At 46.2% G+C, this 26,278-nt stretch overlaps 1 protein-coding gene across 1 annotated transcript in view; it reads left to right on the top strand.

Moving 5' to 3' along the window:
• SCN10A (sodium voltage-gated channel alpha subunit 10) overlaps window positions 1-26,278 on the top strand; it is a gene marked incomplete at both ends in the record, with an annotated part of 76,180 nt that overhangs the window by 15,783 nt on the left and 34,119 nt on the right. The window contains 11 exons of the mRNA XM_081072928.1: window positions 1,658-1,786; window positions 2,378-2,469; window positions 4,680-4,892; window positions 5,306-5,369; window positions 8,762-8,903; window positions 9,051-9,248; window positions 9,662-9,832; window positions 13,008-13,301; window positions 15,729-15,837; window positions 21,428-21,666; window positions 23,350-23,523. Of these exons, the coding sequence (XP_080929054.1) occupies window positions 1,658-1,786; window positions 2,378-2,469; window positions 4,680-4,892; window positions 5,306-5,369; window positions 8,762-8,903; window positions 9,051-9,248; window positions 9,662-9,832; window positions 13,008-13,301; window positions 15,729-15,837; window positions 21,428-21,666; window positions 23,350-23,523 (1,825 nt within the window). The remainder of the gene's footprint in view (window positions 1-1,657; window positions 1,787-2,377; window positions 2,470-4,679; window positions 4,893-5,305; window positions 5,370-8,761; window positions 8,904-9,050; window positions 9,249-9,661; window positions 9,833-13,007; window positions 13,302-15,728; window positions 15,838-21,427; window positions 21,667-23,349; window positions 23,524-26,278) is intronic.

Below are 26,278 nucleotides of genomic sequence, written 5' to 3'. Positions count from 1 at the left end.
TAGAAGCATTCTTCAAATTCCTTATGCTCATTGGCTGGCTGTCCATATTAAAAGTGCAGCATCTTGGGTATTACCTGACTGCCAGACTTCTAGGAATTTACTGGGGGAGAGAAACGAGGGGTGGGAGGGTTGTCTGCCTTTTAGTATGTAAGTTTTCCCTTTATACTCCTGCTTCAGTAGGCAACTCTCTCTTTCTCTTATTCAACTATTGAGAGAATGAATATCCAATCCATTTCCAGAGCAGAGGAGGCAGTTCCTCACTGAACAGGTGGTGTGGAGTGGTGTCATACAGGGTGTCATGTGGGGTCTCTGGTCCCGCTCCCCGCACAAGAATGCAGGATATGGTGAGGCCAAAAAGGAACACCCACGGAGCCATGGATAGGGGAGTCATACCACTATATTCTTGCTGGCGGTTGGGTTGGAGACACAGGGAGCAGGAGCCACACAATCCACAACCTGCTGTCCGCTTCTCTCTGCCAACCAACCTCACTTGCTAACTGCAATCCGTGCTTGCTAGCTTAGCCATGGCAGTTATATCAGTGGCTAATGGCTAACCGGTAATAGCTGATGGCCAACTAGTCACTAGTAGCTGACGGCCAACTAGTAGCTGACGGTCATCTACTACCCGAGCCAGCATCTTTCCACGTGAGGCCGAGAGCCTGGAAACTGTTCTCCGGGACTCTGTCCCCACAAGTGGGATCTAGAAAACTCAGCTGCTTCTTGTAAAGACTTTCAAACTGTTTCAGCCCCACTTTTCACCCTCCCCTCTAAACCCTATTTTCAGAGGTATTTACCATCTCTAAGTCCTAAGCAGTTCTGCCATGTGGGTTGGCTTGCTTATGGAAACTACCCACTTCCAGCTAAGGTTTCAACTTTCTTGGGTCTGCTCTGTCAGTTACCACTCACCCTTCACTCTCATGTCCAAAATGATGTGCTTTCTATTATCTTTGTCCTCGTAGGTTTATACTCTTAAAAAAAATATCCTTTTACTGTCGTTTAAGAATTTCAGAAAAGATGGAGGTAAATACATATGTTCACTCTGCCATATTTAATCAAAAGTTTTCCCATTTTTAATACCAGTGTTTACATTTACAATTGTATAATTAAAAAAATTTAATGTATCTAAAATTATGTGTGCATCTGGATACCTTTGGTCAGTGGTTCTGAAAGAGTAGTTCCCCAGACTAACAGCGTTAGCATCGGCTGGGAACTGGTTAAAAATAAAAATAATTGGGTCCTCCCCCAGACTTACTGAGGGGGCAGAGCCCAGAAATTTACTGTGGGAAGAGCCCAGAAATCTGTTTGAACAAACCCTCCAGGTGATGCTTCTTGTGGCGCAGGGAGCCTCTGGGAACCCCGTGTAATAGGAGGATCCTTGTTCTGAACCTTGTGACGCTTCTTCACCTACCATTGCCCTCTTCCTACCATCAGAGCAGCAGATGCTGCCAATCGTCTCAGCCACCTGCATCCCTTCTCATCCCACCCATCTGTGTGGCTCCTTTGAGTTCCTCAGTCTGCGTCTTGTCTCCACACCGTGCCTTCCTTCCCTTCCACCTTTTCCATAATCTTTGCATGTTTTCTTTTGGAGCATTCGCAGCAGCTCTCCCTCTGAGCTCTCTCGTGGCAGTTAATGCTCCTTTTCTACCTTCCCTTCCAGGTGCGTCTTCACTGTCATTTATACCTTTGAGGCCTTGATAAAGATACTGGCAAGAGGATTTTGTCTAGATGAGTTCACGTACATGCGAGATCCTTGGAACTGGCTGGATTTTAGCGTCATTACCCTGGCGTGAGTATTTCTGCACACCGCTTTGTTTGTGTGTCTGTGGAGGGCTTGTGAGTGTGCCCAGGCTCACACTCTGGTGTGTTTACTTATCTCCATCTAGCTTTCTCATTTGAAACTGCATGGCTTGGGGTTTTGTTGCCATAGACTGTTACTTTGGGAGTCACTTTCCAGGGAGTCACAGTCCCACCCCCTCAGGCGAAAGTCAGAAACCTCAAATCTGAGCTGATGACTGGTCTGTCAGAGTGGATCAGACAAGGCTCGGCCTCATGCCTACCTGACATGAAGGTCTTTCCCTGAGGAACCAGTGTCTAAGAAGACTGGTTGGCCAAACTCACATGCTTGAATATCCATCCATACAGATAGCACATGGAGCCCCCTAGATCCCAATGCGTCTTCTTAAAGGGGCCATTCTGAAAGGTATTGCAACCATTAAAACAGTGTTAGTCTCAGTCTACAGGTGAAAGGGCTACTAGATTCTCTGTGTATTCTGGGTCCTTCCTAGGCTCATGTTACCCCAAATTGTCCTTATCTGTGCTGCATGCAGTCCCAGAACCCTCTCCTTGCAGAGATGCTGACTGATTTCTGGTCCTGCAGATACATTGGTGAGGCAACAGATCTCCGAGGGATCTCAGGCCTGCGCACGTTCAGAGTTCTTAGAGCTTTAAAAACAGTTTCTGTGATCCCAGGTGAGCTACTTTAACCAGCACACTTATTCACAGAACATGTGTTGGTGTCCACAGCCTAATGTCCTCCTTTGATTTTTCACAAGAGCCCTATAAAGTTCGAGGGCACGGACTGTTGTCCTCATTTAAGAGACAAAGAAACTGAGGCCCAGAGAGTAGAAAACACAATCCCAAGTCCTCATCACTAGTAAGAGGCAATGTGTGACCCGGAAACCTACTGTGTCGATTACTAAGCCAATGCTCTCTTCACAGTACCTCATGGCCTTGCCATCGATACATGACAAGAAGGTCATGTCCTCATTCAGTGTTCTTGTCATGGGTATCCATCAAGCATCCAGTCAGAGTCTCATTTATACCTCAAACCAAAGTTGTCAACTTGGAAAAAGGGAGTAGGGAGAAGGCAGTCCAAGGCTCACCCATTTCCATGGACCTGAAAGCTTGAGCCTCAGCCCTGTCTTTGGACACACAGAGGAGAAAAGAATTAGGCAATTCTTGGTGACAGAGAATTCAGAAACAAAAGTAGTCTATCAGGGCTCATCTTATTGGTCCTCTAAGATTTCCATTGTCACCAGCAGCCCAGGGATACTCCTCATCCCCATCTAAGGTGGTGGAGGCAATGGTGAGGCCAGAGACCAGGTAACCACACTGAGACAGGAACTAATGATTCCCCCTTGGGGCCTGATGGATTGTCTCCCTCGAGGGAGGAGATGAGGGGTGAGGTGAGACCCCTGAGGATCCATTCCCTCACCTGGAAACTAGAAACACTCAAATTAGGGTGGGAGTCCCTTTCTACCACACTCTGTCTGGCTCTGCAGGGAAAGATTGGAAAGTCTTTGCCAGCTCCCATTGGACAAGCACTTCATGAAGACAGCCATTGCAATAAATAGTTCTAACTTTCAGTATTTCTCTCACCTACTATTAGCCAGGAAGACCCTGAGTCTTATTCACAAGACCTGACCTGTCCAGACTCTCTCTCCTGCCTCGCCTCTCTCCTTTACCCACCTTGCATTGTGTTCCAGAATCTACCTGTGGTTCCACAAATACTCCAGGCCTTTGCTCACCTCCCAACCTTGCTGCTCCTTCTAGCAGGAGAGTCCTTCCTCTTCTCTTAACTCATCATCCCCCCTCAGGGCTCTGCTGAGGTTTGACCTCCGCCAGGAGACTCCCTGGTCTTTCCCAACTTCCCCACATTCCACCCCACCCCATCTCTATGCCTGGGCTTTGGTTAGCAGATGTTCCTCTAGGTTCCCACCTGCTCAATAATGCTATGGAGTCCTCCCTCAACTGTCAGACAACTCCACATGCCAGCGCTTTAATCACGGCTCAGCTCCCAGCCCAGGGGTCACCACAGACAGTGCTCAATGGATTATTTGTTGACCAAAACAACAAGGCAAGGATCGATCCCAGACTGCTTCTCTGGTCAGAGCTTTTTCTGCCACCCATGAAGCTGTTTTCCCAAAGAAGATTTCATTTGCTGGAGCAGCCAATCATCCTTCCTTAAATAAGCAGGGCCCCATCTTTGCTGCCAGTTGTGCTGGGCTCTGACATAGCTTCTTCTCAGATGCTTTCTGTTTCTGCCTCAGTGACTCTCAAAATTTCACTTTTATGCTGTGTTCATCTTTCTGTGTCTTTGTGTGTCTCTCTTTTTCTGTCTCATTCTATCTCCCTTGCCTGCCTCTCTCTCTCTCTCTCTCTCTCTCTCTCTCTCTCTCTCTCTCTCTCTCTCTCTCTCTTCTCTCTCTCTCTCTCTCTGAAGTTCATGTGTCTCCAGCCTCAAGCTGCCTCCTGAAAGTGAGGTGAGTGCAGAAAGACAGGTGCCAAATGACTGGAATGAGGTTTGTAGCCTCATGAGTAGTTCAGTGCCTGGAACATAGCAGGCAGTCAACAATTATCTTTTAAATCACATTGCAATTGTCAGAAATGCATTAGCCTTAAGATGATAAGAAATGCATCGCTGGGGTCTCAATTGCCTCATCTTTACAAAGGACAGTAACAGTATTTACCTGCCTGCCCACCTTTCAGGGTTATTACTAGGTTTATGTGAGGAATTCATGTGAGGAACTCGGCTTGGAACTTCCCTAGAGTTGGTAGAATGTCTCGCAACTGTAAGTAGTGAGAAAGTAGAATGGCTAAGATGCCAGCATGCCAGGCTCATCCATGTGCTGTGTGTGGTGCCTTGTCCACGTGGGAGTGTTGCTGTCATCTTTCCACAGGGCTGAAGGTGATCGTGGGGGCCCTGATCCACTCGGTGAGGAAGCTGGCTGATGTGACAATCCTCACCATCTTCTGCCTGAGTGTCTTTGCCTTGGTGGGCCTGCAGCTCTTCAAGGGCAACCTCAAGAACAAATGTGTCAAGAATTGCACAGCTTTAAATGAGACAGCCAATTACTCCTCTTACGAAGAACTCGAGTGGAATTTCTGCCGTGGTGATGCAGGTCTGGTTTGCAAGGGGTGTGAATCTCCTGTGTACATGTATAGATGTATGTTTTGGTTTCTCCTTCCTGCTCAAATGCTTCTTCTGTGTTGAGTTTTACTTTTGGGTCCCCCATTTTCTGTTGTCCAATGTCCCTTTTACAAGGAAATGAGTTATCAATTCAGGGGCAAGTCTTCCTGCCTCTGCTTGGAGAGGCTGGGAGCTGAAGTCACTGCTCAGCTTTCTCTTCCCAGATGGGACGTTTCCCCTTCTAAGTGTCCCAGCATGCCCACTGAGTGCACATAGCCAAGAGAACTCACCTTGTTCAGGTAGAAGACTTAAATGGTGCTGTCTTTACCACCCAACTCTTCAGTTTTAGGGTTCAGAACCACATGCAAATCTCTCATTTCTTCCTTTCTTTTGCAGACTTCTACATCAATAAGACAGGTACTTCTGATCCCTTACTGTGTGGCAATGGATCTGATGCAGGGTGAGTGTCAAACCCATGACATAACACCAATGCCCAGTAGTCATTTTTCCTTCTTGTCATCAGCATTTTCTGGGCAGAGACTGGGTTGCAGGTCCTGAGGAAGATGTAGAAATGAGTAAGTCATGGCCTCTGCCATCCCAGGCTCACGGGGAGGGAGTGTATGAGTTAGCTTTTGCTGTGTAACAAACAGCCCCAGATTTTGTTGCTTAAAATACCAGCCATTCATTTACTCAGAATTCTGTGCATCAGCATATTGGGCTGAGATCAGCCTGGTATTCTAGCATTGACTCGGCTCATTCCTGCATCTGTAGATGGTGGACAGATTAGCTGGAGGCCAGCTGATCTATGATAGCCTCAGCTGGGGTGACTTTTTCTGCTCCATGTGGTCTCTCATCCCCCATCACACCAACCTGGAGTTGTTCTCATGGCAGAGGCAGGGTTTCAAGAGAAAGAGTGGAAGTGTGCAAGTTCTCTTGAGGCTTAGGTTTAGAACTGGCACAATGTTACTTCTACTGCATTCTATTGACCAAAGCAAGTCACAGCCCAGTCTAAATCCAAGGGGTGGAGAAATAGACTCTACCTCTTGATGGGAGAAGCTGCAACATCATATTGCCAAGGAGTGTGGATACAGGGAGAGGAAAAATTGTGGCCATTTTTTGCAAACAGTCTATCCCAGCAAAGAACGAACATTTATTAAATATGTTTTTTGTCAAATGCTCCACATTTAATCACTACAATTCGGTCAATAGGTTTTATTATCCTCATGTAACGGAGGAAGAAGCACATGCATCCGACTTTGCAATTTCAGATTCTTGCAGAGACCAGACACATAACAAATGAGAGGAATGGGCTGTGTGGGAACCACGGCAATGAGAGTTCATGCCCCATTTAAAGGGGACAGCCACTGTTCAGTCCAGCTTTTGGTTGCTGAGTGAAAATGTGGGTCCACTGCTTCTAGCTCTTTCAACTTTTAAAAGAGAGATGGGAAATTTAGATTTTTATGTGAAATCTCCCAGCTATAAACATTGGCTACCAATTCCAAACATTGTCTATATATTGTAGGCCAAACAAAATATTTCTGTAAGCCAAATTCAGCCTGCAAGCTGCCAGTTTGTGAGCTCTGATTCATATACATGAAGATGCTACACTGTGAAGAACCAGTGCTATGCTGGAGGCTCCAGGGGCTGGGGAAACACAGCAAAGTGATGGTGCAAGGCAGGGGAGGTTCTGGAAGGTTTCCTGGAGGTAGTAGTTCAGGTGAGAGTTGAAGGGCAGACAGGATGTCTCAAGGCTAGGCCAACAAGAGATGGTTTGGATGGAGGCCATTCCAGATGGCAGAACAGAATGTGAGACTAAACAAAGAGATAGGGGATGCCTCAGGTCTGCCTGCTGCTTTGATGACTGGAGCAGATGTAAGCAGAAAGGGTTCAGGCAACAGATAAGAAAGGCTTGCCTTTCCCATCTCCATGGGTGGAGGCCTAGAAGATCAGAGCCCTTACAATCCCATTCCCTGAGTAGCTGACAACCCTATATTGCCCAAGTGGAATTGGGTGGGACCTGTATGGAGCTCTGCCTTAACCATCTCACTAGGAAAACAATCTCAGATAAAGCCGAAGGGTGGGGGCAAACAGGAGAATTTGATTAACATAGGCTCCTTGGCCTTTTTCACAATTGCCCTTGGCCTTTGGTTCTTTGGCTTAGGGAGAGGATTGTTCCAATGTCAGCTTTCATTTGCTTTTGACTTAAATTTAAACGGAGGACCCTTTTTATGTCCTTTTCCTGTCTGGATAATGGCATTTCTCATGGCAATGGCTCCAGAGTAGCCCAAGCACTGTCTGTGGTGAAGTTGTGGGGTCGATCCATGGAGACCAGACCTCCTTCTGAGCAGGTCCTGGTCAGGTGGTGAAGGAGTGGATAGAGCTGGGCTGGCAAATAGAGGCCAGCTCAGGACAATGGGCAGAGTGAGCCCTGAAAGGCATGCTGTGAAAACCAAACGGTGCCTGTACTCGGCCATGGAGAAGCAGAGCCCTGAGCAAAGGTCCACACTGACCAGTGGCATTGCAACAGGAAAGCCTGGTGTCTTGCAGTGGAGAACGAGTCCTGGGAAGTACTTCATTTTCAGCATTCTTTCACATACAGTATTCCAGTCCATTCCTTTGGAAGCTTCAGGTTAAAAACAGCAGGAGTTTCAACTTGCATTTTACATATCATATTTCCCATGCTAAAGGCATCACACAAGAGGCTTTGCACCATGGTCTCATGTCATTCCCAGAGCAGTTAGCTGGTGATGTGTAGCAGCTACACTGGGGTTCTAGAGAAGACATAGAAATAAGGCTGCCCTCAGAGCACACTAGCACACCTACAGGTGATGGGTTGACTAGCTCCTTGGGAGAGCAAACCAAGAGGCTATTTTTAAATGTGAGTCTATTTTTAAATGTGAGGTTGGATATAGAATTGGGATTGATTGTAATCAAGTTGGCAGGATTCTAATCAATCGTATGGGTCCTGGGATTGAGTGCTCACGTGGACGTCTGGAATAAGGAGAGCCCAAGAGAACTGTGTTGACGGAGGGATTCTGGAGTAGTCGAGTCCTAAATACAAACACAGCATTACTGTTTCCTGGAGCAGGCCCATCCCACTGGGATGGATGAGAGCACCTCACCTGCTCCGAACTTAGAGGTATTTCCTGACCTCAACTTACCTCTTTATTATGAGTGAGAGTGCTCTCCTAAGAGAGAGAGCCCACCCCAGTGCTCACAAAATAGTCCTCTTCAATTTGGCCTTCCTTCATAGTCTTCAAAGGCTACTTGACAGTTATATTTTTCCTTTTAAATAAATACGTTGGCATCTGCATGGTTTTAGGAACTGACTTATTCTCCCTGAATCCCAGCTTCCACATCTATAAAAAAAAAAAGAGAGAGAGAGAAGGATGGTGAAGACAAATTATAGCATTTGTAAAGCACTTAGGAGAGAGAAAGAGAAGCACACAATATGTGTTCAGTAAGAGAAAAATGTTGCTTTCATTGTTATATATAATTGGTTAGTGAACCTTGCTAATGTGAGTCCTCCTCTGATAGCTCTGCAGGTGATGACAACTGGCTCAGGTTTGAAGTCCACATAATTGATACTGATTCTGCCTCCTCAGCTGTGGGTGGTCAGCTGGCCTTCCCAGGCCACTCCCTTCTGCATGAAATTCTGAAGTGATAGTATTATCATCCCCATTTAATAGGCAATAGAAACTGAGACCTAAAGAGACTAAATGTCCAAGTTAATCCAGCTCATGAGAGGAAGGCCAGGCCTTGAACTCCAATCTTCCTGCAGCCCAAGGCTGCCTTGCTCCTAATAAGAGAGGCCTGCACAATTGATGATGACCTTCTGTGTTCTTGCTGCAGCCACTGCCCTAAAGGTTATTTCTGCATGAAAACGTCTGACAACCCGGATTTTAACTACACCAGCTTTGATTCCTTTGCTTGGGCTTTCCTCTCAATGTTCCGCCTCATGACACAGGATTCCTGGGAACGACTCTACCAGCAGGTATTGATCTGCATGTCCCCAGACAGACTTGGGTGAAGGCTGAGGGGTCAGCTCCAACATGGCTACATTTTTCCTGGAGGCACCTGACAACAACAGGGGCCCATGTACTCGGAAAATATGTCTCTCTTCTTTCTCTTGAATCTGCAGACCCTGAGGGCTTCGGGGAAAATCTACATGGTCTTTTTCGTGCTCGTCATCTTCCTGGGGTCTTTCTACCTGGTCAATTTGATCTTGGCTGTGGTCACCATGGCATATGAAGAACAGAACCAGGCAACCATTGATGAAATTGCAGCCAAGGAAAAGAAGTTCCAGGAGGCCCTTGAAATGCTCCGGAAGGAGCAGGAGGTCTGTGAGAGGTGGAAGCTTTGTGAAGCCTGTTACAGGCTGTGTATTACTGGGTACGGGTCTAGAACAGCCACTTAGGGTAAGGCTGTCATTCTTGGGAACTTGAGGAAGAGTCATCTTACTTGAAGAGCCATCATACGTCAGTTTTTCTCAAAAAAGAGCATGAGTGCAAATGTAAGGCAAGTGATTTACTGAAGGGTGCTCTCAAGAAGGAGAATGAAGGAAGCAGGATGAAAGGGGAAGAGTTCAATAAGAAAGGTGGCCTCCGCTGAGACTACCCTCAGCCCGATCCCATGGGAGCTCTGAGGGCATGACTTGTACCACAGAGTTAGCTCTACTGTGAGGCTGGGGGACACATTTATACTAAGCTCAACCAGATACTGCTGGCTGCAGCTGCTGTTCTCTCTTCTCAGGTGCTGGCAGCGCTGGGGATCGACACAGCCTCGCTCCATTCCCACCCTGGATCACCTTTAGCATCCACAAATGCCAATGAGAGAAGGAACAGAATGAAGCCAAACGTGTCAGAGGGTTCCACAGACGACAGCAAATCCCACCAATCTGAGCCTTACAATCAACGCAGGATGGTAAGGGGCTCAGGTTTGTGCTCTAAGCATTACCTGCCTTTGCAGCTGTCACAGACAGTAGGTTGAAGTGGAAAGAGGTTTGTAACAGGGAGATAGCTGGAGGCACAGAGATTAGGAGGATGCTTTAGTAATGTTCCCAAAATGGTGGCCTAGATTAGGATAGAGGCATTAGAGATGGGGGAAAGGGGTGGATTATAAAGACTTTTATGGGTAGGGGTGGGATCCGAAAAGACTGGGACTGTGGAATGTGGAAAAAGGAAAAGAATCCAAAATGGCTATTAGGTTTCAAGATTGGGAAATTAGGTGGGTGGTGATTCTAAGACAGGAGCATTGGAGGAAGAAACCAGGTTTGTAGGGAAGGTGGTGAACTCATATTGGACATGAAAACTTTGAGGTGTCTGTGGAGCTGTGGACATCAAGGGTCAGCTTCCTTCTGATACACTGATTGGCAATTCTGGAGCTGCGAAGGGAGGTTCTTGTCCATGGTACTGAAATCATTTATAAGCTTCTTTCTTACCTCATGCCTCAGCCCCTGCAGCTCAAAGTCCCACCTATTGTTGGCACAGAAGATCCCAACACCCAGCTCCGTGATACAGTCCAGTCCAGGAATAACTTTGGTACCTCAGTTCAGATCCTGGAGCAATTCCACCACCCCCATCGTAACCTCTTACACCCACTCCAAGATTCCCAAAGCTAACCAAGTCTCCTTCCACAACCTCCCTCTTTCTTGGAAATCCTGTGTACCCCACATATGCCCCTTCCACAGGCCTGAGAGATATTGACCCTTTTGTGGGAGAACAGTTCCCACAAAGATAGTATGGGAAAGGGAATAAGCATGGATATTTTACAGGCTTTCTGACCCTCGGTTTCTTCTCAATCTCTTTTCCTGTGCTCATCTGAAGGATGTTCTACTTTGTGGAATACCATCTCTACAACCTTCAAACTTATGTGTGCATATAAGTAACACCCACACTGCAGCATTTATCAGAGCTTGTGCCCTTCCCTTCCTTGCTCTGCCTCTTTTGAACAGCACCTGGCATGCACAGGGCACAGTTCAGAAGATATTTCAAAGGGGATTTGACTAGGGCTTTGACAATCATAAAACAGAATGAATCACAGCTTCCATGGAAATGTCAATGACACTCTGAATTGAGCTTTAATTTCCCAATTTAGTCAGCCCCACATAGATTAGCACCTGGATGTCCAATAATTGTTTGGCATGTGTGCTTGTCTCTTCAGCTAGGCTCACCTTCAAAGGGAAAAAAGAAGAATTTTGTCTTGTTAATTCAATAATACTAGATGCTTTGTATAAAGAGATGACTGAAACATGGTCCCTATCCCAAGGACTTCTATTCGGATGGAAGAGACAAATATAAAAACAGCTACGTGTTAAATACTATATTAGGGACACCTACATGGTGTTTGGAGAACAGAAGAGGAAATGTGACGCTTATGGGGATGGAGGCGCATTAGGAAAAACTTCACAGATGAGGGGATAATTGAATAGTAAATAGTGAGTAGGGATTCCTCCAGTAATTGAGGACTGGGAGGGTTCGGGGAGGACTATTTTCCAGGCAGAAAGAAGAGCATATATGTGCAAAGACAGGAAGGCACCATTTGGGTAGTTCTTGAATACTAACTGATTAAAGTTTATTCAAGAAGGCATTCCCTTCCTCTTTTCCCAGATGTACTGATGTGGCAAGTAGACAACTGGCAGTCTTTATAGAAAGCCATTTTTGACCAATAGAAATGACAGAATGGTTGAGTATAGCAGCTAGGAGAGACACAGCAGGGGTTTCAGGGAACATACAAGAAGCCAGCTGGCCTGCTTATATGATGCATTTTAATGTAAGTCCAATACTTAGATTCAGAAACCATTGCCTACCATAGGTGAATTCTAAAATACTAATGACCAAGAAGGCACTACTTGTCAAATATGGGGCCAAATTTTTCTTCCAAGTGTCTTTATTGGTTAGCTTAGTGCCCAAGTGCAAATAATTCACTCATCCCATATTTAATAAGGATTTTCTGACTCTGTTCCTTTGCTTCAAAAGTGGGAAGGATTTGTGGATTTTAATGAGTTCCATAGTCCTTGGACATATATTCTGTGCAAAGAGTGCTCTGTTTATAATACCAGGATTGCAATGATGGTTGCTGAACAGGATTGGGCTCCAGATTATCAAAAAAGAAAACGTTAGTTCTGTATGATAGGAGGATAAGTATGGAAGACTCTAACTGACAAGATGGTCCAACTTTAGTAGTTTAATAAACAAACGGAATTAAGGGAGGGGGAAATTTACAGCAATATGATCAGAATTTGGTAAAAAGCTAATGTTCAGATTTTAGAAATCCTTTATATGACCCTATGGACAGAATTGATTACTTGTTATGGTCAGGTTTCCACAGTGGTCATGGGCAGTGGCCAACCCAGCATATTGACTCTCCAGGAGCTCTGGGCTTATGAATTAGCTCCTTTTCTCTGGCAACTGGTGCCACACAGGAAAATTTTGATGAGAAATGTTTATTGATTTGGAGGAATGGCATTATTCTTCCAGGAAATTAGGCTGTAACTCTCCCTTCAATCTCCCCATTGTTGACTGTTCAAAGTTTGCCTCAAGGGATCCTGCAACCTCATTACATTACAAAGCCCTTGTCTCCTTCACAGCACAAACACTCACACCCCTGTAGGCTGAATCTAATGAATTGTAGAACCTAATTTTCAGACAATAAAGTGCACTCATTCATTCAACAACCATTTACCAAGCCTGTTCCGGAACTGGATGGTGAGCGGAATAGTCTCCTTAGGTCACAAGTTTGCCTGTGGAGCAGCCTGATGGTCAAAGGCTGGCAAACAGCTGACCCAACCGAGTGAGCCCCAAGGAGGTCCTCTGACATGTCCTTGGCCATCATGACCTATTTGCTGATCACAAGCATCCTATAATCTCATCCCTCCTGGCTTTTTCTCAGGCTGTGTCAAGAATATTCTTTTTCCTTCTTCTCTCCCCATGTTTACCAAGAATACCCCTTAGATCTGTATCTTTAATTTGCTGCTGGGAGGTCATGAGAATAAGGTCAAGGAAATGGGAGTGAGTAGAGGGCAGTGCTGAACTCTGGATTTGCCTACAAAACCAGCTTCCCGCCTCCTTCTTTCCTGCTCCTCTGGGGCAATGTCTAGTCTTTCCTAGGCCTCACCTCTGGGAGACGCCGGGCTAGCCATGGCAGTGTGTTCCATTTCCGGGCCCCTGCCCGCGACGGTTCATTCCCTGATGGGGTCATAGATGATGCAGTCTTTCTTGGAGATCGCGACAGCCGTCGGGGCTCCCTGCTTCTGGGTGGGGGTGCTGGCCAGCCACGCCCCCTCCCTAGGAGCCCACTTCCTCAACCCACCAACCCTGGTTCAGGGCATGGAGAAGATGGACACCCCACAGTGCCCACTGGTGATCTTGGCCCTGGAGTCATGGAAGTCTCGGTGAGTTTGTGAATGTTCCAGAATCTATGGGGCTGCCCTCCAGCCATAGCTCAGCCAAGAAGCCCTGAATGTCACCCCTGGAAGGGTCCTTTAGCTATTATTCTGCCTAACACCTCCCATCTGCTGCCATTTTACAGACAGGGAAGGTGAAACCCAGAGAGAGAGATTGGGTTTACCTGAGGTCAAACAGATTTTCTGGTTTACTTTGTGGTACAATGAGACAGATTATTTCCCAGTTGATCTCTTTTTTTTTTTTTTCCCCAGTGTTTCTCTGTCCCCACTCAGTACCACTGCTTTAGAGATAGGCATGCTTGTTTTCTGGATGAGTATGAGAAAAATTGAAGGTTCTCCTCTTCCTGCCTGTGAATCTGTGCAAGCTACCTTGGGCTTGGCAAATGGGACCCAGAGAAGTCCCGGGAGGACCCTGGACAGATCTTAGCAGAAGCAAAGTGTCCTTTGTTTTACTCAAAGAAGCAATAACTTGCCAAAATGCACAACTTAGGCAACAGTGACTAACTGACCAGCACTCTTTATTAATAGAATAATCACAGAGTATAATGACAAACCAGCGGCTCCTCACTGGGGTGGGAGCCATGACTTCATGGGAGCTCCCCTTCCAGGTGCAGTAATGATGCTGCCAGGGTTTTTCATTTACCCTCTCTGGCTAGCCAGAGGCACAGAGCAGTGTGCAAACAGACTTGTGAACAGACCAGTGTATGGCTCTACTGACTTGGTAAGTCTTACAGAATTACCTCAATTCCATCTCTGATTGGATGTCAGGAAGAAACAGATGAACCACTCCAATGGTCAAGTGGAGAGAGTTTAGTGGAGTATTTACAGAGGAGTGGGCGGGGCTGCAAGAACTAAGAAGGAGCAGTGAGGCCCCTAGAGACTAGCACAGCGGGAAGCTGCATGTGCCTTGCCTGCAGGGGTGAAGGAAAGGACCAGAACCAGGATTTAGCAGGAGCTGCCTCTGTGTATGAGAGGTGGCCTGACAGAATTGGTAATCTCAGGTGGAGGACTGCAGTCCCAACCCAGCCACTGCCCAGCAGGGAAGAGCCAGGTGGTTGATACCAGACTCCTCTCTCCTTCTAGCCTCTGATCTCCTATCTGTGCCTCCCAACGACCAAACTGAGCAGACCAGAGAGTGACTGTGATACAGTTTGTACAAGTCACCCTCCCCAGGCACAGAGCTGAGCAGAGAAGGGAGAGTAGGTCTCTCAGGACCCACAGAGAATCACCCAACAGTCTTAAAGTCAGTCTTCAGGGCCCCCTCAGCAGGGTTTTATCATTCTAGAAAATTCTTCATTCAGGATACCTTGTTATTGTTCTCTAGATTGCCACTTCGATAGTCCAATCTTGATGCATTTTAGTTCAATTATTTTGCTTGTGCAAGATTAACTCTTTAAGCCCTCTGTGTCACGCGGACCTGGGTTTCAATCACAGCCATGCCATTTACCAACCATCTCTTTTAGCAAGTCCCTTAAATGCTTCAAGCCTCTGTGTCTCCCCTTGTAAGAAGGTTTCTAAATCGTTGAAGAGTTACGTGTAATGATAAAGTACCTACATTTATATGCATGTGTCTGACGAATAACAGCAATATCTGCTAGTATCTTTTGTTGAGTCCTCTTGGTTGGAAACTTTCTAAACTTTATGTTTATTAAGCACTTACCATATGCCTAGGACCTTTGTCTCTGGTAGGTGTTCAAATGCTTGTTAAATGTGGACTCTTAATGGTTTGTGCAGTGCTGAATAGATGCTGTGGGCCTTGGACTCCCCATGGGCAGGTTATGTGTGTGACTAGAGTTAGGAGCCTGGCTCAGAACCCAGACAGAACTTCCAGGGAAGGCTGAAAGAAGGAAGCATCAAAAGGATTGTGTCAGACAACTAACAGCTGGACATTTAAGACACGCAAATGTTACCTCAGAAAGAAAAGAGATTGTGTGGTATTAGAACTGGGTTGTATGCTGGGGAGGGAAATAGGCCTATTAAAAGGGAAGTTGAGAAAGTCGAGAATTCCTGTGGAGCAGGAATTCTGTGTAAATGTCAGACGCACAACCCAGAGGACATCTCATAATGATGTCCTAGCCCACTGTTTCTTCTCCCTTTGGTAGAAACCTCAGAGACCCTTGAGGCCCCTGGTGCCCAGGTCCAGGGGTTTGCATAGCCTCAGGTGAGCCCAGGTCACTCTGTTAGCTGCAAACCTGGGCTCTCATTGCCCCCCAGCTCTGTCCTGGTTGTCGTTCCTGAGCTCTCACCCCAGGTTCAAGCAGCAGCCCAGTTTCTCCAAGCACAACTGCCTAGGATCATAGTTTCCCTGGGCAACTCACAACCACAAGAAACTGACCAATAAGAAGCTGAGTGACCTATCTTTGCCACTGAAGACTTCAGGTTGGGGGCATGTCCTGACTGTTTGTCTCCCGGCAGGCATTGGATGCAGGACAGAAGACTTTCTTATCAGCAGAATACCTGAATGAACCTTTCCGAGCCCAAAGGGCAATGAGTGTTGTCAGTATCATCACCTCCGTCCTCGAGGGTAAGTGCTCCAGGTACCAAGCTGTGAGGAGTCCCCAGGTGAGCAGCAGTGGTGATGCCCCAACCCACGTCAAAGGGCCCCCACCTCTGTGTCCTGGGATCCTAAATACCCTTTTGTGTGTGTGTGCATTTGGCCCCCTTGACCTTAATCAATGTGAGTTTTTCTTAATGTGGATAATTTCTCAAAAACAATAAATGACATGTCTGGGTCCATCTCAAAGTTGTTCAAATTAACAACTGCTTTAAAACTAGATTTTAAAAAGCGATCCGGCGGGCACCAGAGAATGTAAAGCTACCGCTCAGGTATGCGAGATAGTTAACAATCTTTAATTTTCAAACATGGCAAAATTATCCTGCCGTTTTCCTGGCTGTAACTTTTATGGTTATAACTTATGTCTCAAGCCTCACTATGCTGAGCATTGGAAGATAATTTAAATAACTTCATCAGTCCATTTGACTAAATTCTTGTTGACTCAGGGTTTCATCAATCGAGTGGGAATCTATGTAGTCTCCCCAGGGATGTGTGTAAGTTCCGGTTGCTTACAGCAAGCCAGGGAACAGCACTGGGTCATGGCCACCTGACCCTCAAGTTCCTAAAGACCGTGGCTGCGTCCTCCTCACCCTGAGTACAAGGCCTGTGTTCTTATCCAGCCTTTTTATGTTGCCTCAGGATACGGAAAATATGGCCTTAGTCATATCCAATTATTTATCTCCCTTAGACCACTATAAAATGTTGTGGGCTAGAGGAGGGAGAAGGGAGCTTGGATGTAAGTATTTTCCTAAGAAAGGCCCCTGTGTGCTCTCCTTCCAGCCCTGGGCTAAATCCTAACTGCACAGGCTGGACAATAGAAACCAAAAAAAGAAAAAAAAATGAGGCTGTACCAATGTGTAATCCCACCAACAGTGTATAAGAGTTCCCTTTTTTCCACATCCTCACCAATGCAACTGAAAAAAATAATTTTTTTTAAATGAGGGATTTGAAAACAAAGCCAATCTGTGCCTTACTTTCTAGGTGAAGCCAGAGGTGGCAGGCTTTAGAGAGAGACCCACATGCCCAGTATGGCACAGAAATTGTAGGGTAGAATGGATCGGTAATATTCCTGTGTAGAGAAGGTCTGAGGGAGCCATGAAGAGTGCCCTGTGGCCCCAGCATGACAGGAGAATAACTGAATGATGACCTCGACCCCATTGAAGGCTATTGAAGGAAATGAGTGGGAGCCTAAAATAGGGAATCTGGAGAGGCAAAGCGGGAGCATCATCTCCAAGGCTCTCCCACCAGAGACCAGATGGGAATTACAATGACTCAGATGAAATACACTTGGCAAAGATTAATGACTATCTCAACCCTCCACCAACCATAAGCCCCAGAACTCAGATACAGCTTCAGATAATGAAGTAGTAGCAGACATTGAATTCACCAAAACAAAGTCCTCAAGTTGGCTAATTAAAGTATAAATCGAATGCAGTTATGTGGGGGGAAAACACATAATGTATATTTCTTGAATTCCTGAATTTGTCTTTTGAGAAATGTGTGCACATTCCAGTGATAACAGTATATATAGACTCTCATAATCTTTTTTCTCATTGATAATTATTTAACAATCACTTTTTATTGTAATAGTGTCTGCACACCTAACATTTTTCACGGCTGCATAAAATTCACCACGTTGCTATGCCCATGATTTTTTATTGGCCAGATGATTGCTGGGAATTTTTCTTTCTTCCTTTCTTCCTTTCTTTCTCTTTCTTTCTCTTTCTTTGTTTCTTTGTTTCTTTCTTTCTTTCTTTCTTTCTTTCTTTCTGGTTTTTTTTTGTGTTTTTTTTTTCTACTAGTCATCAAACAGCAAACATTAAAATACAAACAGCTTGCTTTTTTATTTACTCCCCAGGACTCTCAGAAAGGAGGAAGGCTTCCTCCTTCCCTCTTTTTTAATGTATTTACTCATCAACAAATATTTGTTGAGCACTTGCTATGTGGCTGGCATTGTTCCAGGTGCTGGGGATTCGGTGGGGAAGAAGACAGAAGCCTGTTGTCATGGAATCTACATCTTGGAAGCCAGGGTATACAGATGATAAACACAAACAGATATTCAGGTAGTGATAAGAAGTAGGAGGGGAAAATTAGGCAGGGAAGGAAATGGTGAGTAGGGGGTTGCAGAAGGGGCTATTTTAGAGGAGGTGGTTGTAGAAGGCCATTCTCTCTAAAGAAACCAGAAATCTGAACGAAGTGAGGGCATCAGCCTTGTGAGAACCTGGGGGAGAGAGCTCCAGCCAGATGTATTAGGTTGGTGCAAAAGTAATTGCAGTTTGAAACGTTGAAACTAATTGCAAAAACCGCAAGTACTTTTGCACCAATCTAATATTTTGCAGAAATGAGGCAGGAATGAATAAAATGTGTGTCCCAATTTAGAGAAGAACAAAGAAGGTCTTGGATGGATGAGAAACAACAGAGGATAGGTTAAGAACAAGCCCTGGAACCCAACTGCCTGGGTTTGCGTCCTGGTTCTGCCACTTTGGGTAAGCGGTGCAATCTTGGGGCTCCATCAACCACCCTGAGCCTCAGTTTTCTCCTCTTTAAAATAGACACTAAGTTGTAAATTCCCCAAAGGTGTATCTGTTTTGCTCACAGCTGGCTCTTCAGTTCCTAGAAGAGCAGTGCCTAGCGCATAGTTGGTACTCAACAAACAGTTGTTGAATGAATGGTGAATGAGTGTGATACCCACGGTGATGGGGGGGTGGGCTGGGGAGTGGTACTAATTTATAAAGACCTGAACTGATGAACAGGAAGAGAATAAGGAATTGTCAGATATCCTAAGGTAGGACAGACTTTCCTTTAAGGAAGGTACTCTGAGAGGAGGCTGGGAAAGGCAGGAGAAAGAATGACATTTTTAAGAGAATCTGGGTAAAGGTGACCTTAGGTTAGGTCAAAAACGTCAAAGGTTTTTGAGCATAGGGCAGATGACCTGTAATTTGTTTGGACATTATTTATATCTACTATGCCCATGAAATATAGGAAAGATGCTTCCGGCTGTCAGAGCTGTGATAGGATTTATAAAAGCCATATCTTTGGAAGTGATTGTGCCTGAGAAAGTTTGACCCAAGCCAGTACAACTTGGTAATTCCCTGAAGGCAGGGCACGTAGGTACTTTATGCTTAGCATGCAAGCTAAGACTTGACAGTCGTCAAAAGCAGAATAAGCAGCAGGAGCACCACAGTCAGCACAATCCAGCCTCTGCCCCGATGCTGACTGTGAGAGAAGGACATAGAAAAAAGTTATTGCTGGGGTGCTGAGTGTCTTGAAGGAGAGTGCGGATGCTAAGGGAAATACGGTAAGTGTAGCCTGGGTTAGGGACGTATTCCAGACAGAAAGGACAACAAAATACCTGAAGCAGAAGAGAGCATAATACTTGAAGAAATGAAAAAGCCCGATGTAGCTGGAGCATAGAGAGCAAGGGGGAGAGGGGCTTAAAATAAGCCCAGAGAGATGGACCGGAGCCAGACCCACAGAACTGCCTAGATCATAACAAGGATTTTGGACTTCATCCTAGGAGCAGTGAGGGGCCACTGAAGGATTGGAGGCAAGGGAGCAACATTTGCATTTTATAAAGGTTATGCTGAATATGTGTAGAGAATGGAATTAAGAGGGTGAGAGTGTTGGCAGGGGAACCAGTTGGGAGGAAACCAGACAAAAGACGCAGTACCTGAACTGAGTGGTGGCAGTAGGGATGATGGGAAATGGAAGGCTTTGAGAGCTGTCTAAGGGGCATAAGTTTCAGAACTTGGTGGTTCACATGGTTCCCGTATAAGCAACTGAAAGGATGCTGGTGCAGTGACATAAAGGGGACACGTTAGGAGGAGAGGGGGATTCACTGGGAAAAGACGAGAGGAGAAGATTATGAGTTGAGTCTGGGACATACTGGGTTTCAGGCACCCTTAAGACATCCAGGTAGGGATGTCTAGCAGAAAGTTGGCTTTATGATAAATGGGACTAGAAATTAGAAGACAAGGGTAATCTAGAGATACATATTTGACAGCAGTTTGAATATAGATGGTGATGTTGGAATGGTGCAAGTATTAATAGATAAATAACAAAGAGGAAATCAAGTAAGGAGAGAAGAAGGCCTGGGACAATTTTCTAGGAAACTACGATAATGAATGATTGAGCAGAAGAGATGGAGCCAGCAAAGGAAGTTGGGAAGGAATGCCTGGAAATCAGAGAAGACTCAGAAGAGTACAATGCAGAGAAAGGGTCTAAATTCTTCCAGAAAGAACAGAAAGGTCAAAAGAAGCAATGCTATAGAAAGATAAAGTAAGATCAAGTCTGAAAAGGGTGCAGGAGCTTTAGTCACATGGATATCTCTGGTGATTGAGCAAGAGAGGATTTGTGGAGCACAAATTCGTGGAGTAGGCAGAGGCCACATTGGAAGGGGTTGAAAAATAAGTGAGAGGTGAAGACATGGAGATACTGCATATAGACAACTTTTTCAAGAAGTTTGCCTGGGAAAAGGAGGAGGTAATAAAGTGACACTAGGGTGTAAGTCGAATTAAAGGAAGATATTTTTTGGTTTTCTTGTGTGACTTTTTTAAAAGCATATTTACATGCTTTTGAGGAGGATCTGTGAGAATGGGAAAGGCTGAAGATAGAGGAAAGAAAGGGAACATTCAATAGTATCCTGAAGTGGCTGGCAGAAGAGGATGTGCAAGTGGAGACGTTGGCTGTTAATAGGAGAAGAGACACCTCTTTAGTTGTAAGAGAAGAAAAGAAGGCAAGTTTTTTCTGGATTAGCTTTTTGTAGAAGATTCTTTTGCAACCATAACCATGTTGCAAGCTAGCAAGTGCATGCTTCTTTTAGCCTCTGTATCTCCAAGACAACCAAGAGCAGCAATGTTAAGGTTGTTTACGAGGCTGCGTGTTCCTGTGCTGCCTCACAGACAGGCTGCTTCCCGCCCCAGTGGCTTCCCTGGAAGATTCTGCACTCAACACTGCTCCCTGTGCTGCTTTGTAGTGTCAGAGAGAAGTGGAGAGGGGGAGACGGAGGTTGGAGGAGAGAGGGGGAAATGAGAAAGAGTAGTCTGGAGGACTGAAGGAGTGGACTGAAATAGAGAAACATGGCAGGATTCCTGGGCACTGACGAGTGGTGACTCATGAATCGCTAGTGGGGCCGGTCAGCATGGATGTGTACTTTTTCCAACCAGGTCCAGCCGGTCGGATGAGGGTGCAGAAGTAGTCTGCACATTGGGTATATTAAGGGTGGGGGTTCTGCCAGGCAAGTACAATGGAGGGGGAGGGGGCAAAGGAATTGAGGGTGTCTGCAAAGAAATAGACAGAGGAATGGACATGAACTCGAAGCTGGGGAAGTTGAGAAGTAAGGACATGACATAGGTGATGAGCAGTTAAAAAGGGTAGGGTCCGTGGTTTGGACAACTGGATGGGGACAAAGACTGGATTGGAGTTGCTGAACTGAAGGAACTTCAAGAGGACAGTGGAGGTGGTGCTTACTAGTAACGACAAGGTCTAGGGGAGGTCTCTGGGGAGGGGGTCTGAGGTGGCACATGGCTGACACCTGTCACTGACTACACCTGTGATGCAGAACTCGAGGAGTCTGAACAGAGGTGCCCACCCTTCTTGACCGGCTTGGCTCAGAAGTATCTGATCTGGGAGTGCTGCCTCTCGTGGGTGAAGCTCAAGACGCTTCTCTTTAGGATTGTGACGGACCCTTTTGCGGAGCTCACCATCACCTTGTGCATTGTGGTAAACACCCTCTTCATGGCCATGGAGCACCACGGCATGAGCCCCATCTTCGAAACCATGTTTCAGATAGGCAACATTGTGAGTACACTGGCAGCCGTTTGCCCATGCTGTCATGGCTGTGGGACTTTGGGTGGGGTGGCAGCATGCCTTCATTGGTTGGACTATTGGTCTAGCTAGCTGAGAGCAGAGGAGCAGTGTGGGAGATGTGTGGACACTGACTTCAGGAAGCCAAGTCTAGAGGACCAGGCTGGGCTGGTGGGAATTGCTTTAATAAATAAGCAGAGGGAAGTGGCCTAAGGAAGTGGCCCTGTCCTAGGGGCAGCTAGATCCCCCTTTACAGAACTCAAGACAGCCACTTGAATTCTCTGGATCTCAGCTGCCTCTACCTTGAAATGAAGATAAATGTCACTTCCCCTTTTAAAGATAATTTGGGACTTGCCAGTTTCCTTCCAGAAATGGAAAGAGAAGGGAGAGCATATTTCCAAGAAGTGAGCATAGACCACAGAGGGTTTTGTGGAAGAGATTGTTGGGCCCACACCCCCATTTTACAGTTGGAGAAGTTGAGGTGAGAGAGAGAAAGTCCTTTACTACTGAGACAGAGCACAGTGCCATTTTTAAAAAGGAAAGAAAGGCAAGCATTTCTTGGTGCCTACCATGAGTCAGGTACTTTATAAGTGTTATCTCAGAGTCACAGCAATGCTATGAGGTTATCATCACCCTCATAGTCCAAAAGAGAGTGCTAAAACTCAGAGAGGTTAAGTGTCCTGTCCAAGGTGGCACAACTGAAGGTGGAGCCAGAGTTGACCCAGGTTTCTATCAGGGACAGGACCTCAGCCCCATCCCCCAGCACACCACACTGATTGCCTACAGAAGGCACTTGATAGATGCTCTTTGAATGACACAGTTGCAGTCTGGGGGCATTAGGCAAGTCCCATAAACTCTCAGCCTGTTCTTTCTCTGTAAAAGGGGTGCAATAGCCTCCATTTCCCAAGCTGGCCAGAGGCTTTGATGAGAGCAAAGGAGAGAAAAGCCCCTGACCCTGATCTCTTCTTTCTGCTTACCTGCCACCCTTTCCTGCTGGTTGTTGTGTGAACCGAGCCAGGTGCTGACCTCTCTCAATGTCAGAGTTCTGTCCTAAGACAATTAAAGACACTCGGAGATGAAAGTCAGAATCTTAGAGACAACATATTACTTTTGTTTTTGCTAATAGCTATTATTTATTAATGCATTACTACGTATCTGCCAGGACCTTCGCTAAGACCTGCATGGTTCATTATCTCGTTTTTATGCCCATTATACAGATTAGGAAACTGAGGTACAGAGAGGCTGCATTACACTTGTCCAGGCTTACACAAGCTAGGAAATGGCTGAGTTGGGATTTTTATCTGGGTCTGTGTTGCCCCACAATCCATGCTTTTAAACTACTGAACCAGACTGACTTCACATTTCCATAATTCTGTAATCATTATTATCCTAGTAATTATCCACTTACTCCCCTTCTTCACCATTCACATGGAAACACTGAAGCATGGATTCTAATGCATAAGCCCTAAGCACACTTGTCCAGAAATTTCTCTCTGTTGCCACATTGAGTGTTCCCATCCCCAATCCTTCGGGAGCCTGCAGATCATACAGAAACTAAATAAGAGCAAGGTAAAAGGATTTGTTGTTTTACAAACAAGACACTTCCCTGCTGCCCTGTTTGTCATTGTCCCCAGCTCCATGGACCCGGCTGAGATGGATCCTTGTTTCCATCCGCAGGTCTTCACCGTGTTTTTTACTGCGGAAATGGTCTTCAAAATCATTGCCTTCGACCCCTACTATTACTTCCAGAAGAGGTGGAACATCTTTGACTGCATTATTGTCACTGTGAGCCTGATGGAGCTGGGTGTGGCCAAGAAGGGCGGCATGGCGGTGATGCGGTCCTTCCGCCTGGTAATGTTCTCTCTCGGCGACTTCGGGAAACTGTTTCCACATCCAGGGAGGTGCATCCCTGGGAACAGACACTGTCCTGTGGGGACCCCACCAGACAGCTCCCTCTTCCTTTCCTGGCCCTGTGGGAGAGAGCCAGGGCATGGCTCTTGGGAGCTGGAGACTTGGTGCTTTCCACTTACTCAAAGTGGAGGTGTGCCTTCTCCCCTCCGGGCCTGGGTCCCCTCATCTGCACCAAAAGGGGACTTCCCAGCATCCTCCTGTTCTCTTAGGAAATAACAGCAACAAAGATAATCATAGCGGCTCCTGTTTCTTGAGCACTGACAATGTGTCAGGCACAGTGCTAAGCCCTTGACAGAACAGGCCTCATGTTATACTTAAAACAACCCTGAAAGACAATGGCTTTTAATATCCCCATGGATAGGTGAGGATAACTGAGGCGCAGTGTGGTTAAACGATGACCCAGAGTCTCCAAGCTCCCGAGCGAGCAGCAGACCTGCCTCGCAAAGCCAGGTTGTCTGACTCCAGAGTTCCAGCTCACAGAGATCATCCTCTGATTCCGTGGTGTCCCAAATCACTGCCCTCATGTTTCACACACCTTGAAATCTGCCACCTCTAGCTTCTGGGCCAGGCTCTTCTCCAAACTCAGCTCCGGGGCGCCCTCTAAAGGAAGAGTTCCCCTGGTCAAGCCGCTGCTGCCCCATTGCCCACAGGCCATCCAGTCTTGTAAGAGCCACATCTGTCAGATCCCAGGGGAGTCTGGGGTCACTGGGGTCTCCCAATTTCCCAGGCCATCTGGAGGAAGCGTCATGCCTCGCTGACTCTTGGGAGTGGGCAAGAGGCCCGAAGAAATGGCAGGGTTTGTTATCACGGGTCGCTTGTTCTCAGTGCTCTGATTGCCAGCCGGCGGCCCCCTGTCTAGCTTGAGAGAGAGACGACTAAATGAAGGAGAGAGTGGCCAGCAATCTCACTAAGTCCACTTCTAGGCCAGAAAGTCTGCTTGGGGCCTTACCGGGGGGCCAGCCACACAGCACTGGAAATGGTTTAGCTGCCTCTGGGGTAACACACTCAAACACCTACAGGACCTACAGGAACCATGCTAGCCAAGGAAGAGATTTCAGCCCTGGATATTTGTCCCCTGAAACAGGCAGGGACGACTCAGTTCGGCCTAGGCAGACCCAGCACAGAGCCCAGCTCCAGGGAGGTTCGTGTACACGGAAGTCTGGGTGACTCCTGCCAACAGGTGACCCTATCCATTAGTGTCAGTTGCCAATTTTTTATGAGAAACCAGAAATTCAGATTTTTAGGTGAATATGTTTAACATTGGCTAGTAATTCAATTTAAAAAAACACCACACACTCTGAAGGCCAAACCAAGCATGTCCTGGGACACATTTGTGCCATGAACCACTGGTTGAATACATCTGCCTGTGCTGATGGTGCTATCACCATCCCATGGAAGAGAAGGGCATGGTGGGCCCACAGGGCTCCTGGTTGGTAACCTGGAAACCCGAGAAGGTCAGAATCCAATCACATTTTTGGAAAGACAGATATATCTAAATATCTAGAAAATGATGACAAGAGACGGAAACCTAGGCACTGGAGAGCCTGAAGTTAGTTTCCTAATAAAATGTGAACATTTTTGTTATACTTGGGGAAATACAAACTTGGTGTTTTGAGGTCTACGTGCTACGTTTGTTCTGGTTCCATGAAGCCTATAGACTCCACCAAAAGAGGCAGATTTCCTCCACAGCCTGGGCCGACAGAATTCTCCCCCTACCTCCCCGATCCTAACAGGCCGATCAGCTCCCAGTTCCCTAACTATGGCCACCAACCCCACACTTTCTTGGGTCTTTTAGTCCTCCTCTTTCACCACCTTCACTTCCCTCATTACCTGGTTTAGAGTTCCCAGTCCATCGATATTATTATGCTCTTGAAAACAAACGTAACCGCCTTTCCCCTCTGCTCCTTCACATTTTTGTGTTTGACAAAACCATATCCTGGAGATGAAGCCAAATATTTCCCTTTGCCATGCCTATACCTGAATTGTGGACACTACTGCAGAAAATGTACATAGCTCAGCTCATGACTTCCATAGTTTTCTTATTAGTAGGCTTTATTGTTAAAAAATGGTTTTAGATTTTTTCAGAAACATCGAGCAGATCATACAAAAAATTCCCATAACCACCCATACACACACACACACACCAGTTTCCCCTATTATTATCCTCTTACATTAATTAGTATGGTACATTTCTTACAAGTAACTCTTCAGTGATTTCCCATGGCTCTGAGAATAAAATCTGGAGACCTCGTGATGGTCTACCAAGTCCTGCGTAATCAGGGCCTGCCTACCTCTTCAATCTCCCCTGCTCATTTTGTTCCAGTCAGAGAGGCTTACTTTCTCTTCCTCACACATAGCAACTGTTCCTGCCTCTGGACCTTTGCACATGTATTCCCTCTGCCGGGAATGCTTTTCCCCTAGCCTTAGCTCATTCCTTCTTATCTTCCCTGGCTCTCATCACACATCACCTATTCAGAGAGGTCCTCCTCAATCGCATTATCTAAAGTTGGATTCCCTCACCAAATTAACCTGTTTTTCACAATTTACAATCATCCTGACATTCCGTGAGACAAATACCAGAGTTTTCTTGGTTAGCATTCTATCCCAAGGGCCTAGCCCAAGGCCCAGCACATACCGGAACTCAATGAACGCCTGTCGATTGAAGGAAGGACGGAAAGAAAAATGTAGGAAAAAA

Source organism: Rhinolophus hipposideros (genome assembly GCF_964194185.1).
Source record: "Rhinolophus hipposideros genome assembly, chromosome: 14".
NCBI lineage: Eukaryota > Metazoa > Chordata > Mammalia > Chiroptera > Rhinolophidae > Rhinolophus > Rhinolophus hipposideros.
The sequence above is the reverse complement of the archived record's forward strand: the minus strand, read 5'-3'. Positions and strand labels throughout refer to the sequence as shown.